This window comes from Ips typographus, linkage group LG4 (genome assembly GCF_016097725.1).
Source record: "Ips typographus isolate SLU linkage group LG4, UJ_Ityp_2.0, whole genome shotgun sequence".
In the NCBI taxonomy this organism is placed as follows: Eukaryota; Metazoa; Arthropoda; class Insecta; order Coleoptera; family Curculionidae; genus Ips; species Ips typographus.
Window position 1 is genome coordinate 11,628,242 of NC_138425.1, and position 18,962 is coordinate 11,647,203.

Below are 18,962 nucleotides of genomic sequence, written 5' to 3' on the forward strand. Positions count from 1 at the left end.
TGTCACCACTATTCCCGCCATATTGGAATTTTTGACAGGCACCTTCTAGGCTTTCTAGTATAGTAGGCGGTGCTTTAACTCATTCTGACAAAATAGGAGGTAAGATGTTACTACAATTTTAAACTCAGGTTAACTTCTGCCAAAATACGCCTTTTGCGAAGATGTCAAGCGTCTCTGAATTTGTCGACTAGATTATTTTCAAAATTAATTTTGTAACTATCTATAACATTCCTAATCTAATTCATTTTGATAATGTATTTGCGATAAGGACCCTATGTTTAGTTAGTTTTCTGTGTACATTTGTTTAAAAACTTAGTGCTAAAAGACCAATAATAATTGTGAAACTAATCCACTAAATGAATTCAGATAAGCTTCTGGCAACATTGCCTCAAAGTTTTCGCCTACTAGATAATTATAAAGTTTTCTGTCTTGTCTCGCACATGCGATTATCTATGTTTCTCTGTCAGTTACACGGTATTCCTATGGTCAGTTTTAGTTTTACCATACCTTTGTATACGGACAATTTGATTTTCCATACGTGCCTACTGGTACCTCATCGGGTTCGAGTTGACTGACGAGTCACCATTTCGGCTGATTGGTTCCTCGTTAAAATTCACGGCCTTCTTCACGACCTAGACATTACGCTGCCGACGTTCTTCAGTTGTTATCAACGACTTTTGCTGACCGCATTGCGACGTTCAATTGTTTTTGGTGTTGCCGCTTTTTGACATTGACCGCCAAAATTTCGAAAGTGTCGCTCAGACAAATTTCAAACATTTTTGTAGGTAAGTCCTGTTTTTTTACATTTTATTTAACCAGGAAATTGTTTTTTTTTTAAAGTATTTATATATTATTACAAAGTCATTGAACTTGAGTAAGGGCAGCGCAGGAAGTATAGAAATTGATCAGTAAATGGTTATTAAAATTAAGTTTTGTTCATTTTCTATTAAAATTATCAATAATTTAAACTTAAGTTCTAAAAGAATTTTGATTTCAACTTTGTTCTAACAGAAACTTAAAAAAAATATATTAATTATGTCAAAAAAAACCCAAAAAAAAAACTCTATATCTTACATTTTGAATGGTTATGTATTTCTTTATTACTTCCCTTTTAATAATTAAAGTTAATTGAAAGTATATCGAAACTCAAACAAAATTGTTATGACGTCACAAAGTTAAAAAAATTGTGTCAACATAAACGTCAATAAAATAATATTACTTGCAGGAAAATTGAGTTGTCTTCTGTCCAAAATAAGGACACTTTTAAAAAAGGTTCAAAACATTTTCGAGAGGTTTATGGAGTTTTCAAGAGGCTTGGGATTTTATTTGAAAAATGTTTACGTTTTTGCGCACTTTGGCAACCTTGCTCACTTTTCCGGTTGTGATGTCATCTTAATTTGATTTGATTTTTGGTATATGTAGGTATTGAACTACAGTTAGGTTACATGTAAATTGCTTCTGGTTTTTTTAGGCTAAGAATGAGAAGTGTTAATTTTTAACAGTTAACTGCCATTCTAGTTTTTATATGCTTATTTGTCATCTTTTCGTTTTCTTTTGCGAATTGTGGTTTGATTTATTGTCTTAACTTATTTTGATGTGACTTGAAAACAGAAAGGGCAACAACTTTTCTAGTTTTAATGGGATTAATTAACGATGTTTCAACTGAACTACTTTATATCGAAAGTTATGGTTATTAAAAAAAAAACTGACCGGATTTCATGATAAAACCAGTACATCAGAAATGTCAACCAGTTTTTCGGAATGTGGCAGTTTTTTGCGCTTGATTAGGCACTTTTACATAACAATGGTGGCTTCGTAGAACAGGGCCCAGTAACAACAAAACAACAAATTTTCTTCTGGGTACTTAATCTCTTTCCATTGTTACCTGTCTGACTCGTTAATACTTTCATTCAAAACACTCTCTTGTATGCAAAATAAGCCAGTTGAGTCATTTTTTACATAAGGGAACCTCTGCGGTTTTTTTCAGAAATTGAATAATGAATAATTTAAATTATAAATTAATTTAGTAAAGATTGTATTCGAGAGTGAACGCCCAAAATGTTTACTGAACGTTGGCATAGCTTAAAAATCAATTACAACCGAATTAAATTTCAATAATAATGGTTTTTCAATCATTGTTACACTAGGTCGTTGACTTGAAGAATGATATAAAGTACTAAATGTCACTAATTTACAAATTAAATTAATTATAAACAAATCAACGTCTCTAGGAACTTATACATATGCAACAAATGTCATACTTTGTACTGCATTACTTTACATGGGACTGTTTTTTTTTTATAATTATTTCCCAAATTACACAAAAGTTTAAGAAATATGTGTTAAATTATCAGAGTAATAAAAATCCAATAAAAATAACAAACACGTTTCAAAGAGTTAATTGGGACAAACTACCAACTTGAATATTTTAAACTTGCTAATTACACGTGACGTAGCTGATGATGGTGTACGTAACATAACGTATGCAAATTTGTAATTAAAGTCATTGCGGGTATGACAGGGTGACTCGTTAAATTTAGTCTGATAAAATAATATCCAGTTACCACCTACTTAACCAGATTCTTGGTCATAATTTGAGTTCGACGAGCTTTTTTAAGATGCAAATCTTGATGACTGAAGAAATATTTAAGCAGGTCAATACCCCATTGTTGGTGGTATTCTTAGAAAAATCATTTGTGTTTATTATTGGCATTTTTATAAATTATTTTTAGGCCATCTGCTGACATTTTTCATGCTCTTACGAAATGACACGTGAACGACATATACTGCATATTCTAGCACTAATCATGGGAGTGGTGGGATTAACAAAAGGTCATGGTCGGCTCATGGATCCTCCAGCACGGAATTCCATGTGGAGGTTCGGATTTCCTAATCCGGTCAACTACAACGATAACGAGTTGTACTGTGGCGGTTTTACAGGTTTGTTTATAATAATCAACCAATTTGTCTATTATTTAATTATTACGGTTCAGTGCAGTGGGAACAAAATGACGGCAAATGTGGACTTTGTGGTGACCCGCACCACGCTGAAGAACCTCGTCCTCATGAGGCTGGCGGTCTGTTTGCTAAAGGTATCATAACCAGACACTACAGGTATTCCCATACAATTTTGATGACTTCTGTGGCATAACTTGATTGAGTTACAGTGTAGGCCAAACGATTGATATCGAAGTTGAACTGACAGCGAACCATTACGGAAGGTTCGAAATTTTCATCTGCCCCAACAACAACCACAAGCAGGAAGCGTCTGTAGAGTGCTTTGATCGGTATCCGTTGCACCTAGCTGGTACCAAACAGGTTGCCTTTATTATTCCTGAAGATGGCGTGAAGAAAGCTGTGTTCAGGTAGTGTTTCAGTGTTAAAGTGTGTGTGGTCTAAGCTTTGGTTTCTCAAGGTACCAAGTGCAGCTACCAGCTTACCTCACATGCACCCAATGCGTGTTGAGATGGATCTACTATACAGGAAACCAATGGGGAGTGTGCAAAAATGGTACCCATGCAGTGGGATGCGGAAAATCTGAAACTTTTATCAACTGTGCGGATATTGCTATTACTAGCAATGCAGGTGGTCAGTTTTACCAGACTTTCCAGAAAAAATTTTACTAGTTTTTTGTCTCAAAAAATAGGAGCAATTCCACCATTGTTTGTGGGTGGTGTGGACAATCCCTACTTGTTGTACTACCAGGACTACAGATATTCGGAACCCTACAACGTGTTCCCACTTGTAGTAAGAGATCAAGTTTGCGTTGGTAGTAAAGGATACAGAATGATACCAGCTGTAGATGAGTGGTGTATGACAAACTGTCTTCGATATCCACCTAATTGTCCATCAGATATTTGCGAATGCCCGTAAGTTTTTACATTTTGTTTCTTGGAGAAGCTGTTTCAACATTCTGACTGGAATATACGATGCGTATTTACTATTTTTACACAGTCTATATTTTATAGATCAACTTGTGAAGCTGTCGGAGACTACAAAGGCGAAACTGGTGCTGACGTTTACTGTATGGACAAGTGTTTGGTGTACCCTAGCCGAGACTGTCCTAGAAAAGAATGCTCCTGCTATGAGGACGTTAGCAATTCCTTGGAAACGTTAGAATAACACTTTTTGAAGATAACCAGATTTTAAAGCCAGACAAAGATTAAAACCAGTTGTTAAGGTCGATGGTATTTGTTGGTGTGCTTTTTTTTTGGTATTGGGCGCGGCTTCAGCAAAATTCCTGGTTCTTTGTATAACAATCTTTGTAATAGGTAAGATGTAAATAAAAGTCCAAATGATTGTTGTTGAAGACTTTCATTATCTTTTTTTTCAATTATTTTATTGCTTGCAAATAAATGTGTATTATAGTTAATGACGTGATTTATTACTATATACATTTACAATTTGAATACAATAATGATCAGACTTTTTATACAAACTATAGCAACTGCACTGTGGTCACTAATCAGTAAAAATGATTTAGAAAAACTTACAGCTTTCATTAAGTGGATAAAACATAATAATTATAAATAACAATTAAAAAAATAATCACTTATTTAAAGGTAACAAAATAGAATCCTAAAAGTACTTACAAGTTATATATGCCACATGTAAAGTTAACAAAAAGTTGTTTCATATGCATTTTTAGTTATACTTTTTGATTTCAAGTTTACGAATTAAAATAGAGACTAGACCAGTTAAGTACATAGAGGTGTAAAGCAATTTTGACATATTATTATGTACAAATATAATTTACAGTTAATCCGCCGTTATTACATACTGGTAAAATAATAAAGTAGCCCTATAAATTAATAAACTAAACAACGTTACATTTTTACCTTATCCAAGACTGATGTTGTCAATTTGTTCTATAGTTACATTTGTCTGATATTAATTTAGTCTGCCAGCCAACAACTTTTGCTGGATAAACTTAAAACATCCTGGACAAAGTAAATCCTTTTCTCTGGACGGATTGTTTTTAACTTTCACAGAAAAACTTAATCTAACTGTTATTATTTCCCGCTATAGTGACTCCCTATGTGAGAAGGGGGCCCTCGGTTTTTCGTGTTAGTATAGCCCCGACTTCCAGGCCTGGAATGAACGATGGCGTAATGATCGCTATGCGACGACACTGACCTGGCTGAATTGAGTGTTGAACCCCCTGACGTGTACCCTTTTGGGTGCTGTGGGGCTCCGTTCAGGGAGTATCTAGAATCAAATAACATTCACGTTACTTTCACTTATAAAATTAGGTTTATTAAATATATAAATATGGGCGTGATTGCTATGAATTGCTCGACTAGACCGCTATAATAATGGTTTAGTGACCATTGGGTTTGCATTGTGTAGAATTAGTTTACCCATACGTTTTAAGTGTTTTGTGTTGGGACCTTTATAAAATTAGGTCTACTGGGTTATTACAAAAATGCGGTAGGTTAGGTCAAAGAGTGGGCAGCTTTAATAAGTGTAGTGCTGTTAAAGCTTCTTCCATAGAAAAGAGATATAACTATTAAAAACAGTATTTATTTTAAAAAATATTTAAACTAAATCAAAAAATAATATTTCGTTAGGCATAAAACAAAAATAATGAGTGAAGAATTGTTATAAAAGCAATATAAAAAGTGATGTGGGAAAAAAGTGAAGGAAATTATATGTTAAATCGAAACCAAAATACGTAGGTTATTTTTGTTGGATGCCTACCGGTTTCGACTCTAGGGAGTCATCCTCAGACTGGCCCTGAAAAGTAAATAATACTGATTCAGGATACCCAGCATATTACAAGTGTTACAGTGGATTAGTATTAACCATATATCATAAAATATTTTTTATTTTATCACCTAACCGCTTTAGGGAAAAGTTTTACTGTCACCTACTATCAAACTGTCAATCTTTGCCCAAAAACTTGCCAAAATTACAGTTTAGAACAGTTTTCATGCAATATTTTAAGTAAAATTGGTATTTCAGCCCACAGTTATTTCGACAGTTGTCACGTGACCTTTTCACGTCACGTGACAATTGTCGTTAATGTCAAAACTGTCAATACTTGCCGAGAATCTGTCCAAATAGCAGTTTCTTGCAATATTATAAGTAAAACTTGTTTTTCAGCTCTATCACAATTTGTATGCAATATATGTGATTTTTCTTATCCAAGAGAGTTATTTTTACGTGACCGTCAATGCAAATACAGTTTTAGTGTCACGTGACAGCTGTCACTAACATTAAAACTGCCAAAATGTTTTCATAATTTGTTAAAATCGCAGTTTAGAACAGTTTTCTTGGAATAGTCGAAATATGACTGGTTTTTCAGCTCCAAAAAAAGTTGTTATGACAGTTGCCCCGTGATTGTTTTAACACGTACGGGTCTAGTATCACGTGACAATTTTCGCCAGAACTGTCAATATTTGCCGAGAATCTGTACAAATCGCAGTTCTAAAGAATTTTCTTGCAATATTCTAAGCAAAACTGGCGTTTCAGCTCTATGACAATTGTTTTGACAGTTGTCACGTGACCTTTTAAGCAAGTACGGGTCTAGTGCCACGTGACAACTGTCATTAACGTCAAAACTGTCAATATTTGTAGAAAATCTGTCCAAATAGAAGGTTCTTGAGATATTCTAAGTAAAACTTGTTTTTCAGCTTTATTACAATTTTTTTCGAATATGTGTGATTTTTCTTATCCAAGAGAGTTATTTTTACGTGACCGTCATTGCAAATACAGTTGTAGTGTCACGTGACAGCTGTCACTAACATTAAAACTGCCAAAAAGGTTTCCATAAGATAATTTGTTAAAATCGCAGTTTAGAACAGTTTTCTTGGAATAGTCAAAATATGACTGGTTTTTCAGCTCCAAAAAAAGTTGTTATGACAGTTGCCACGTGACTGTTTTAACACGTACAGGTCTAGTATCACTTGACAATTTTCGCCAGAACTGTCAATATTTGCCGAGAATCTGTACAAATCGCAGTTTTAAAGAATTTTCTTGCAATATTCTAAGCAAAACTGATGGTGTTTCAGCTCTATGACAATTGTTTTGACAGTTTTCACGTGATTGTTTTAGTAAACCGTGTTAGAGTGTCACGAGACAACTGTCGTTAACGTCAAAACTGCGAAACTTGATCCATTTTCTGTCAAAATAACGGATAGTAACCAATTAACAATTTTTCAGATACAAGAGAGTTATTTGACAGTTGTCACGTGACCATTACGTGAAAACTGTCAAAAATGGTTCATAATTTGTTAAAATCCCAGTTTAGAACAGTTTTCTTGCAATATTCGAAATAAGACTAGCTCTCAGCTCCAAAACATTATTTCAACAGTTGATACGTGACCTTCTATGGGAATCCTCAACATTTTAGCTAACGAGTAAATAGTGCAGAATCATTATTTTCAATCACTTTAACAAATGTTTTTTGGGTATCTCTTGATTTTGAAATGAATTTGTTGCTTGTTGTTGTAATTAAAATACTATTGTGATATTGATCTGATCTTACCTAGAACCGTACTGGCTACCATGCCAACTTCGGTACGGATCATAATCTTCAATGATACTCGGTTCTTTTTCGATTATTTCGGTTCGGGCGCAGGCGCAGGTCATGGCCGAGCACAGGAAAATATTGATGATCAGCATGATGAGGAAAAGAACACCAAAAGCTACGCACAACCACAAAAGCCAACTGGGGTGAACGCCCCCAGTATCGTCGCACAATTCCTGCACTAAAGGTGCTTGGCCTAAAGCGGAAAAAGTAGAATTTATTCTATGAAGTATACAATGTATGAATTCTTACTGGGATCTACAACGAAAACGGTATTGGCTGCCATCAAAATTCCTTCGTCGTTGTTTAACGATAACGAATTTGATACGTCACCGGAACAGGATGGTTGCAAGCAGGCGCCCTTGCACAATGCCACATCACACTAAAACCAACAATTTAGATTTAGTAAAAAACCTTGTTATTTAACTTTGTCGGATTAACCTGGAAGTGAACTTCTGAACTTTCTGGAAACTTAAACATAGACCGGATTGTGGCTTCAGCCACACCTTTAGCCTCATCATAGGTAAAAGGGCCAATTGCCTCGCCCTTAGCAGGACATCCTCTGTCATCGGTCAAAATAACGCTCGCGTTATCCCGATTGAAGGCAAAACAGTTTTTCACCCTGAACCCAAAGGAATTGTCGGGTTTCGTGACTTCTATCCTGAAATAACGTTATACTAAGTATTTTCAGTAATTAATCACTCATGTCAGGTTCACCTTAAAGTATAAGGATTGCTGTAAACAGCCCTACTGATTTTACGACCTCCTTCGATCAGTTGCAAGGAAACTGGCGAGGATTGGTTGCGGAAAGTGGCTTTTCCGCACGTAATCACGTAGAACTTGTCATTGGCCAATTCTAGGGTGCGGTGGATCCTGACTGCTATAGGAACTGATTTCTCTTGAGTTCTCTGAAACACCATGGTTTTTGAGAGCGAAATAAGCGGCTTAACGGACTTTTCATGCATCCGTAATTTTGCGCAGGATTCGTAGCACAAAGAGGTTTATAAAGATTTTATCACAAAATAAGGCTTAGGTACATAAAAGCAGTTTGTTTTTATTCCCTCGACCTCCAACTTAAAAGACGTTAAGCTCAGTACGCATCTAAACTGTAGTTTTAATGTAGGACCAGTTTTCTTATTATAAGCTGCTTAATTTGTATTTACGTGTTTGTTAGTGTATTATTATTAAATAGAAGTATTATTACAAGTTTCCTCTAAGCACAAAACTTAAATAATTAGACAGTTGCACTCAAATAAGAACATTTGGTGTAAAAACATGTATTTGCGTGCAATTTACGCAACACAGATTCTCAGGCTCGTAACCGATTTGGTTCTCGCCTCCATATTAAGAAAACCGAACCCAGTCGACTTATCCGAAAACACGCACCAACCTCAAAACAATAAGTTTTCAAAATACCCGAGGCATTTATTACATTCGGACCGTTGCAGTAACGCAAGAGACTTTCTCTGTAGCAGCTAAAGTAATTTATAGTTCCAGTACGCCGGCTGTCGAGAACAGTTTTAAAAGTATTTTTTTTGTATTAATAAAAGGGCTTTATTCTAAGTTGTTAAGACACTTCTACGTCGGCAGAAAGAAAAAGAAAATCAGAAAACCTGTTGAGAGAGTCAAGGCTGAGAGTCATTAAACCAGGGGTGGAATCGTAAAACGAAAACTATTATCGTTGAAATCTTAATTGTTTTATGCAGTCTAGTGTGGTCATGATCGAGGTCAAAACCATTCATTCACTTAATTATAAAAATTTAAAAAAAAATCTTATAAGAACCCTAACATTCTTTGTAAAAGACCAGCATAATACAATTTTTGATAAACTTCTCACTCAATTTGTAGCTGTTTCTGTGTAAATATTGCTAAGCACCTAATTAGTGAAGAATATTTTTTTAAATCCACTATAAAGCAACCAATAAAATTGAGAGAACTCAAAATAAAGACCCGTATTTGTACACGTATACACTCGAATTTCTTCATTCAAACTTGTCGCGTAACTTGTGTGATTACCATACTCGAAACATTTTGATTACATAAAAGTTAATTAATCGTTAATATTCACTCATGACGGCTTCGACGAATTTATCGACCATTTACCAGATGTGGGCAAACTTGTGGTGTTTTTGTCATACCTACACTAAACAATATTTCCTAGAGTAAATTAGATCCGCCTTCAGCCAAATTGTTTATGTATTAATCGGATAGTTTTTATTAAAATTTAGCGGAAGTCCATTGAAACAATGTCACTTTTTGGTAAATCAAGGTTGTCACAAATTGTCAGCCAAAAAGATGGTTAATTGGTGCCAAGGCTTGAGTGAGGAAAGTTTCTCAATTGCTCAATCAGTCGAGTTTTATATCAAATTTTTATTTGAATAGTGAGACTTAACTGTAACCCGCCAATTAACCTGTTTGACTTATTCATCAAATCAAGGCAACTGGCACCATCTGTTGTTCGATGCCGAACAATTAACAATTGTTATTCGACAATTGTTGCAACAGTGGCCGTTCCGTTCTATCGGTCGCAAATGGTTAGGTACCCCATGGTCGTGCCGTTTCATCCTCGACGACCCATGGCTAAGAAATAACGTAGGTACCATCCACGGTCGTTATTCATAATCGCAATACGTTTATTATTAAGTCATTGTAATAACTGGGCGTGTGAGACTATAAAATATATGGTAATGTCCATCGCTGGGCAACGACGTCACCGATAGCTATACATATACATGGAACCCACGACCTATTACATGGGTTGCTTGTGTATTGAGTTCGATACCACACATGTATATGCTTCAAACTGGAGATAAATGAGTCTAAGGATTTATGTATTGTCAGTCTGGAACGTTGATACTATTTATTTTCCTTAGACATAGATGCAATCTGTAAAAAAGTTCGAGAAAAATGAGAAGAGTTAATGACAATTCATGGAAGTCTCCATTCTGCAGCAAAGTCGTTATATCTTTGTATTGTTTTTTTTTATTTATCTTACATTCTATAACACATTTTAACTCAGGTTGAGAGTTTTTAAAGATACAAGTCTGAAATATCCCAGAAAATGCAAAATTTTGTCATTAATAGATAACTACCAAGTAAAAAGAATTAATTAATACTTACATTGTTGACGAGTAAACCGCAATAGTCTGGTGAACCTTGTGGTGCCAACAGGCTGATATTGAGGGTGACCGATTTACCACCGTCACCCACGCTCATACAGGTGGGTGTCCTAAAGTCCCTGGCGTGGATAGTACCATAAAATGAACCATTAAAGTTGACTTTGATGTGCATGGTATGGTCGGCTTTGCAGGTGGCGGAAACTTGAGGGTTGAATTCCGTGTCTTGTAACTGGCTCCATGTCTGAAACACAAATTAAATCATTAGACACTAATACAGTTGTTTGTTAAATGCTAACAATTTGTTTAGTTAGTGAGAGTAATTAATGAATCCCAAATAAATCTCGTTTGGACTAGGTAGCCTCACCTAATTGGCAAGAATTATTAATGATTGTTTTGGGAGAATTGTTTGTTAATAGATTAACTTGATATTCAACAGGAATGTGTGGTGGATTGCAAGGTTTTCACCATTTTATGTCAAATTCACTAACTTTGACCACAATAAACAACATACTAAGTACTATTATTAACTAGTTACTAAATGCTCGTTGTAAACATGCAGGCTCCTCCCTTTAACCATTTTATCTATATACTAGCTCATAGAGTAAATATTACAACAGGTTAGGAACAATCACCTGCAAGAATTACAAAAACTAATAGACAAATTGCTTATTGACTCGAAGCAGTATGGGTGTGTTTACGATGCCGTTTTGTAACACAATCATCTATCTATTGTGCAAACTAGTATATGTAAACGCTTTATAATATGTGTATTTTTGTTATAAAGCTTAATTGCAATCAGCATTCTTTCATTATACACTTTACCATTCGTTTCGTCTACATACAGATGAATCAGGAAATTTGAATCAGACATGCTCAAAGAGGAATGTTCTTTATGCAGCGAGGATTCTGTAATGCACGTGTTTTCGCTAGATCTGTGCATAGCGTTCAAAAGATAAGCGATATATCGTTATATTGCATGCCGGCATTTAATAAATCCCAAGCTCTTCTAGTTTTAACACCTTATATGGTTGCGTGTGATGGTAATTTGGAAAAATTCGTTTAATGGCTAATTGGTTATGGTAGTGGTGTTTCCTGAAATGTTTAAAATTAAAACGGTAAAACAAGAGGAGACAGTCTTACCAGGTACCACCAAATATGGATGAGATTCAAGCTTCGTGCATATATTGGCTACACTTCAAGGTAACTTTCGCTTTTCGAATTGAAGTTTTTGCTAAAGTTAAATTTTTTCAAATTTCTATTCCTCACTACGCTCTCTCGTTTATAATTTTCTATGATCAGGCACTTTTTCCGTCTTTAATGAACGATTGCATTAAAATTATATATCTAGTCAAGTAGTTCGATCAAGTTATCAACACAAGACAGGAATCTAGTGGTGAGCTACTTTCACCATCAGAAGGAAGCACTATTTTGATTAGACAATACGTAATATAACAATCGAATATATCCTTGAGGTTTTAAGTTAATGAGTTTTTTCTGGTAATTAAATTTGTACTTCCTAGATAGATTTGAATGCGTAGTACCTAACGCCCCAAGTTACAATAGTTTTTTGACCGGAGTTTGTCATCCTAATGGAATATCCTGCACTTAAGCGGCAAGAAAATACCGACTGACATATTGTTGTTTCAATAATATGGGCCAACATCCAATTCTATTGTGTCAATCAAAAAACAAATACATTACAGCAGGTTAATTAATGAAATGTTAGTTGTTTTAATCTTTTTTGTGGCCTTTACAAACAAGCAGATTATAAATCTGAAAGTAGACAACTTTGAAAAAATAACATATTACATTAAGACAGTGATAAACATCAAATACAGTACCACATGAATTTTTTTATATCAATATGAATTTTATAATGCCCTTGGTATTTTAAAAACTATTTAACCAAAAAAAAAAAACTATAATGGATCGGTGAATAAACTAGGTTTTTTGAATAAAACAAAACAAAAAAGTATAAGTCTGAAATTACACTGGCATGGTAAAGGACTTGGTATTTCAATACGACCTTACCCAAGATTGTTATGCAATAATCTTGACATACAAATATCAGTCGTGACCAGTCGGATTTTCATGTAAAACCTCAGAAATCCTTACTTTTCTAGTTATGCATATTTAAGTTTTTCCGTGTAAAAGCTGTTGAAACAATCAATGTTAATATGGGCTAATTGGTACTTCTGTTCAAATTACACGCATAAAATCGCTAACCGGAGCAGAAAAATGTTCGAGTAGCCTTAACTTTCCGGTGTAGCGATTCACCTACTCTAGTAGCAAAAAAATAACGGATCTAATATCTCAAAAACGGAACGATTACGAGGAAGTTTAGTACACGGAAGAGCGCCCTGATCGTTAACGGAACCAATTAGTGTCGTGTTTGGCTACAATTACTTCTTCGGGTACCTTTAATTTAAAACGTATATTTATGTTCGTGAGCCTGACTTTGAGATATCGTATAAACAAATAAGCAACCTAGAATGTTTATGACGAATTTATTAAACTTTATCACGCTAATCGTAGACGCAGGTCAGTCACGATTACCATTAGTATCATTATCAGCATTTTGTTTAAAAATGTTAAGGTCCAATTCCCATAGCGATGTATAATTTGTTGCAGAGAGGATGTCGCACGATTGTGATGACACAGTCGGTCCGGAACCCGGCCGGTTGGTACCAATTAAAAAATTGCGAAACGTTTTGTTGTTTGGTTCACTCGGTGGGTAGTGTAAACGTGATCATCTCCGCCTTTTCGGTTGGTTATTTCGAAATGTCTCCCATTTTGAAATTCACTGATTAGGTCATCAATGTATTGATTATGATGTTAATATTAGTTTCAATGACACCTAAAATAACTAGTAAAGACTCTAAGAAGAATTTTAAGAGAAAAACCAATACTACTTGGTGAATGTGTTCTAATATTCATTGGCCTAACTTTTTGGTTGGGACAATAGTTCTGAAACTCCTCTCTGGTTTAAGTGATTCTCCTTACAATACAAAACTTTTAGCAAAATAATAGTTACAAGACAAACCGGAAAAGTATCAATCTCTTCATTTTCAGTCTGATACCGTTAAAAGAATTAAACGTTTAACGAAGCTGAATTAAAATGAATTATATTACGGTGAAGTTCCTCCTTGCATTGTCAATGAGGTGTAACACATATTTTCCTAGCGGTTTTTTTTTTTCATTATTCAAATACACACACGTATCTGATTTAAAGGCGGTTTCATAAAAGAATGAGGATGAAATTTGAGTAGCGTAAAAGTTGCTGTTATTAGATGGGTGATTTATTATAGAGGCTTTATTACAGTGCAAATCATAAATTCTATGGTCGGGTACTTGCAGTCAGGGGCGTCCACATGTACTTTTAGACTTAAAGAGATAGAAGAGATTTAAGTGTTCATTGTCCGTTACGGATTAACGGTGTAAAAGCGAGCAAAGTTGACCTCCGCATTTTATTTCTATTAAATCGAATCGTGACCGTCAGTGTTGGATATTTATTAACCGGAGTTCAGTAATCGTATAAGTCACAGCTTTTAAGTTTGGTCACTAATTTAATTTCTTCTTGATTTAGCTTCAAATTTTTGATTAACAAAGACTACTATTTCAATTTATTAACTTTCAACCGTCTGCTGTAAGTAATGGTTACTCACGGCTGACATTTAATTATTTGCATACCTATAATGATGCAGTGTTTTGCTCGGTTCGTGAAGCAAGTATCATCTTCGTGAGTAATACTACTCAGTAAATTGAAATTACGTCAGTCTGTTTCTTCCAAATTTGCTACTACCTGAACGGGTTTGATGAAATAAATGAATACCAAACAGACGATTAATATACTGCTGGACGCAAAATTTGCAAAAATTCCTGACAATTTTTAGACAACTGAGTCATCTTCAAAAATAGTGTTATAAAAGTGAAAAATTCTTAAGTAAATATCATTGCATTTACAACGACCAACGCAAAACCAACCAAGGCTGATGTCGAGGCTCGGATTGTTTCCATACTTAAAAAAAAAACACTTAAACACGAAATGGGCAAGGCAAGTGCAAGTAAAAGTTACTTTATTTATAAGTTACGAGTGTTTATTTATTATAGTTATGGACTTGATTAAATTCTACTAGGACTGGACGGAATGTGGCTCCACCCTTCAACTACAAAACGTTAAAACACGGTGTCAAGAATTGTAACTGAAACAACGCGATTTTTAAATACGCTAATTTGGTTTGAGTTTATCAGATCACAATTCGGGTTCTTAGCTTTGGCAAGAAACGAAAGTGTTCTTCTTTTCGCTTGGCGGATCAATGCCGGCAACGTTTAACCTGACTAACAAGGCTAGTGATGTAAGAACTATTGTAAACATGACCTGAACTTATTGCGTGAATGATAAATTAGTCCATTAGCCTGTGAAAAGTAACAATAATTAATTTGTTGATTGCTGCCACACAGTTTTGAATTATCTGCCTAGTAAAGAAAGTTAGGTTTTGTATGTTTCCTATAAGAGCGGTAATTATAATTTGCCCCATGCTATTAGAAACTATTCAACACAGTTTTGCACTTAAAACAATTAAAAATACTTTTCTTTTTTTTGTATGCAACCTTTAACATTATTAAAAGTGCAAGTGGAATGTACTTCAAATAGTAATTCTACGTATCCCAATGTAACCAAGAATAATGTACTTAGATGTAATAAACTGCATCATTTTCTAGGATAAGGAAACAGTTAGAGAAATGCTACTAGACCCTTAAAAGCTGCTAAACCTCAGTACTACTTTCATAAATCCAATTTTTAGAGTAGGTACTGAATAATAAGTGTGTTAGAGACATTTGCGATGTAGACCTACAGAAGAATGCGCAGAATATCATAGGTAAATGCTGGAGGTGTTAAAGAAAGTGAAGAGAAGAAAGATCACCTATCTGGGTCAAAATATGAGATACTCCACTTGATCATCCAGGGGAAGATTGTGGGAAAACTCCATGGTCAGGATTGCCATGATGTTAGCAAACCTCCGTTAATGGAGAAGCTTGAATAAGAAGAAGTGTACCATAACTAAAATGGAAATACTGCAGTCCTGACGTTTTGAGTCATATACTAACATCATAATGACTATAAAGGAATAGAATTAATTTAAACATTAAGGAAATACATATCGTAACTCGTCACCTATTCTATGTTATACCTACTGAGCTAAATAGATATGATAATTAACTGGCCTTGATGGAGACAAATGTAGGTATATTGCGACTCGCGTTGAGAATTCTCAATGAGAAGAACAACTGTTTGTAATCAAAATTGTACGCAAGCTGCGTATTTAATAAAGTTTATGGATTGGTTATGGTTTGACATGTTACTTAAATTTAATACTTCCGGAAATTAGTTTCCGAGTGGTAAAGTTTTTGTACGAAAAGAAATTCGTAATATGATTACTTGGTTGTTTAGACACGACATTAAATCGTTTTCTTTGCTCCGAGGACTTTTACTTTTATGTAAGTAACCTTTGCTGGTCGCTTTATTAACGAACCTGTCCTGGCAGAAGAGATATCGCTTTTTCATGGGTTGTACATGCAACGCAAATTGCGTCTGATCGAGTTCTATTGATAATTTTTTTTGTATCATTCATAAACCATTTGGATTAATAAGTTCTCATGAAAAGTGTATGGTGCACGTTAATTTTTCGCTTTTTTCAAAGACAAGATTTTGTCATGTTCCATATTGTTTTCTGATAAGATAGTTTAATTTACAATTACTTAATACACGTTTTTGGTAAAACTACACTCACAGGACAGTAACAGCAAATTGATTTTCCTGAGAAGATTAAAAATTGAGTTTGCCAGAACTTTAGTTGTTAAAAAAATAGTTTGATTTCATTTCTGAGTTACTATTTACAAAAAATTGAGTATGAGATCTTAAAGCAGGTAGTTTAAGCAAAATATCACAAAAATTCTCTAAGACAAAAATAAATAGAACCACAAACACTGAATGGTTGTATAGTATGTATGTTGTTTCAGGTTAAACAACTATGTAAGCCACACTATACTGTGTTTGACTGTAGCACATATACCGACAGACCATGACAACTGCGTCACATACATGTACCCACCAGAATAAATAATGCTTCAAGCATTAGTCACGCCTATTGGCTGTCAGAAGGTATTATTATACAGTTCTTGGTAGAATACCAATTTGGTATTCCATGTAAATATTATTCACCGCTTAGACCGACATTCCGTCGTATCGACATTAAAAAAATCGATTACATTTTGCACCCTGCTTAAAGTACCACCCACACCAAATTGAAAACATTTAATTCAGTTTAGAACATAAAGCAATTATCTGAAGGGAGGTCAATCGTTTAATGTGTACAGAGAAACAAAAAAGAGATGGAATGTGACCTTTTGTCGTTTTTATTTAGGTGTTGCAGCAACAGGTAACAGACACATTTCGATGTATGAAAGTCCTTACTTAACTGTACCAGAGTTAAACCATTTTACGCCTGCGTTCAATCTGCAACATGCTGGTACCAAACTGGCGCTATGTTAATGTTAATAATTGTTAAATAATAATGTATTCAGAAGGTGAAAGTGAGTTTGTTGCCGCTATTCATCCTTATCTCCACCATATACAAAATCCTTACCACATGAGTAAATCCGAGCAATAAGAACACTACAGTGCAACACGTGGGTATCCAATTGGCGAATAATCGAGCCATGGTGTTTCCAAAATCAAATATTTACACGGAAAATTGCACCGAAAATGACTACAATCACATGTCAAAGTTTCGAAACGCAGAGAACCTTAACGAAACGCGAGCGTTTCATGACTCGCGGTGCGATTGTTTCAGTTTGCTGGTCTGACCGAGAGTTGAAGTCCCCCAGGTGATAGTTATGGGCGGGCAGGTCGATGAGTGGGTTCTTTACATCGATATACACTGAACTATCGATAAAGTACCATATTACAAGCAAAAAAACTGACAAAAGAAGCTAAAAATACTACAATGTTTTTGTATCAGTTTAGATGATTAGATTGAGACAGTTTTTGCTTTACAACAAATTTGTTACCAAAAGAAATTATTGTTTTAGGATTCATTGTAATATACAAATACATTCAAGGTACTGCTTATCATATTCCTTTATTCTTTTAAAATGTGTTATATCAGCAGTTTTAACAGCTTAAAAGCAATAGTTTTAAAGTTTATTTTACAAGTAAAAGCCATCACCATCTTGTCCAAATTCACTGAATAAACTGGAGTTTTTTGCCAAATTAATTTTTTAAATACTTTGCTTAAAATTCATTTGTTTATTACCCACATCAGTTGAAGAAGAGAAAATGTGGTTATTATAAGATCTTTCAGATTTGTTACCAAACGACAAGGATTACACAAAGGGGTAAGTTAACTTTCTTTATTTAATAGAATATATTGCCTTTCTACGAAGGCGTAGAAGGGCCACAAACATTTTTTTTCCTAAATTCCTCGGAATTTAGGTAAATTCCGACTTCGAACTCTGAATTTAGTTAAATTCTGACTTTGAACTCGGAATTTAGTTAAATTCCGACTTTGAACTCGGAATTTAGTTGAATTCGGACTTCAAACTCGGAATTTACTTACATTCCGACTTCAAACTCGGAACTAGTAAAATTTGGTAATTTTGGCTACATTGCAAACACACTCCAAAGAAATTAGTCGGACTTGCCAGTTCGGTTACATTACAAACACTCTTCGAACCAAAATTGTAGAATTTGTTAGTTTGATAACATTGCAAGGACACTTTTGAACCAAATTTTGTCAGTTAGGCAACATTGCAAACAGTCTTCGATCTAAATTAGGACAGTTTGTTAATTTGGCAACATTGCAAGCAAACACACTTCAACGAAATTAGTTGAACTTGTCAGTTTGGACAGATTGGAAACACTCTTCAAACCAAAATTGTAAAATTTGTCAGTTTTATAACATTGCATATACTCTTCAACCCAAATTAGTAAAATTAGTCAGTTTGGCAACATTGCAAACACTCTTTGATCTTAATTAGTAAAATTTGTTAATTTTTCAACATTGCAAAAACACTCTTCGAACCAAAATAGTAGAATTTGTCAGTTTGACAACATTGCAACTAAATTCCGAGTTTGAAGTCGGAAATTAATTAATTTCCGAGTTCGAAGTCGGAATTTAGTTAATTTCCGAGTTTGAAGTAAAAATTTAAGAAAAATAATGTCTGTGGCCCTTCTACGCCTTCGTACCTTTCAATGATATTTATGTCAATATTTTGTGGACAAAAACGTACTAGATGTCTGTTAACCAAAG

The 18,962-nt window shown here is 34.6% G+C and overlaps 2 protein-coding genes across 4 annotated transcripts; one reads left to right on the plus strand and one right to left on the minus strand.

Moving 5' to 3' along the window:
* The first annotated feature begins 496 nt into the window (after positions 1–496).
* Positions 497–4,303, plus strand: LOC145727551 (uncharacterized). Of its 2 annotated transcripts, none has more exons than XM_081977172.1 (7): positions 497–785; positions 2,733–2,940; positions 2,994–3,114; positions 3,168–3,365; positions 3,416–3,588; positions 3,647–3,869; positions 3,969–4,303. In XM_081977172.1, the coding sequence occupies exons 2-7, from the start codon at positions 2,766–2,768 to the stop codon at positions 4,120–4,122; spliced, it is 1,044 nt and encodes a 347-aa protein (XP_081833298.1). In that variant the 5' UTR covers positions 497–785; positions 2,733–2,765; the 3' UTR covers positions 4,123–4,303. The 2 variants fall into 2 exon arrangements, with proteins under 2 accessions (XP_081833298.1, XP_081833299.1); XM_081977173.1 differs by lacking the exon at positions 497–785 and adding an exon at positions 2,661–2,675.
* On the minus strand, positions 4,296–17,508 carry LOC145727550 (uncharacterized). 2 transcript variants are annotated; one of them, XM_081977171.1, is made up of 8 exons: positions 17,298–17,508; positions 10,652–10,891; positions 8,249–8,439; positions 7,973–8,192; positions 7,784–7,913; positions 7,490–7,727; positions 5,701–5,736; positions 5,067–5,208 (listed from the first exon to the last, which is right to left on the minus strand). In XM_081977171.1, exons 1-7 carry the CDS (start codon positions 17,370–17,372, stop codon positions 5,712–5,714), a joined length of 1,119 nt encoding a protein of 372 aa, XP_081833297.1. In that variant the 5' UTR covers positions 17,373–17,508; the 3' UTR covers positions 5,067–5,208; positions 5,701–5,711. The 2 variants fall into 2 exon arrangements, with proteins under 2 accessions (XP_081833295.1, XP_081833297.1); XM_081977169.1 differs by lacking the exon at positions 5,701–5,736 and having other exon boundaries at positions 4,296–5,208; positions 17,298–17,507.
* Between the last annotated feature and the right edge of the window lie 1,454 nt (positions 17,509–18,962).

What these genes read in the sequence shown, in the direction of transcription:
- LOC145727551 (XM_081977172.1), top strand. Translation starts at nt 2,766, where the DNA reads ATGACACGTGAACGACATATACTGCATATTCTAGCACTAATCATGGGA. An exon ending in TATTACTAGCAATGCAGGTG is followed by an intron (nt 3,589 to 3,646) that starts GTCAGTTTTACC and finishes CTCAAAAAATAG; the next exon opens with GAGCAATTCCACCATTGTTT. An exon ending in TCAGATATTTGCGAATGCCC is followed by an intron (nt 3,870 to 3,968) that starts GTAAGTTTTTAC and finishes TATATTTTATAG; the next exon opens with ATCAACTTGTGAAGCTGTCG.
- LOC145727550 (XM_081977169.1), bottom strand. Translation starts at nt 17,372, where the DNA reads ATGGCTCGATTATTCGCCAATTGGATACCCACGTGTTGCACTGTAGTG. An exon ending in TGCTCGGATTTACTCATGTG is followed by an intron (nt 10,892 to 17,297) that starts GTAAGGATTTTG and finishes TTTGTGTTTCAG; the next exon opens with ACATGGAGCCAGTTACAAGA. An exon ending in AGCAATCCTTATACTTTAAG is followed by an intron (nt 8,193 to 8,248) that starts GTGAACCTGACA and finishes ACGTTATTTCAG; the next exon opens with GATAGAAGTCACGAAACCCG.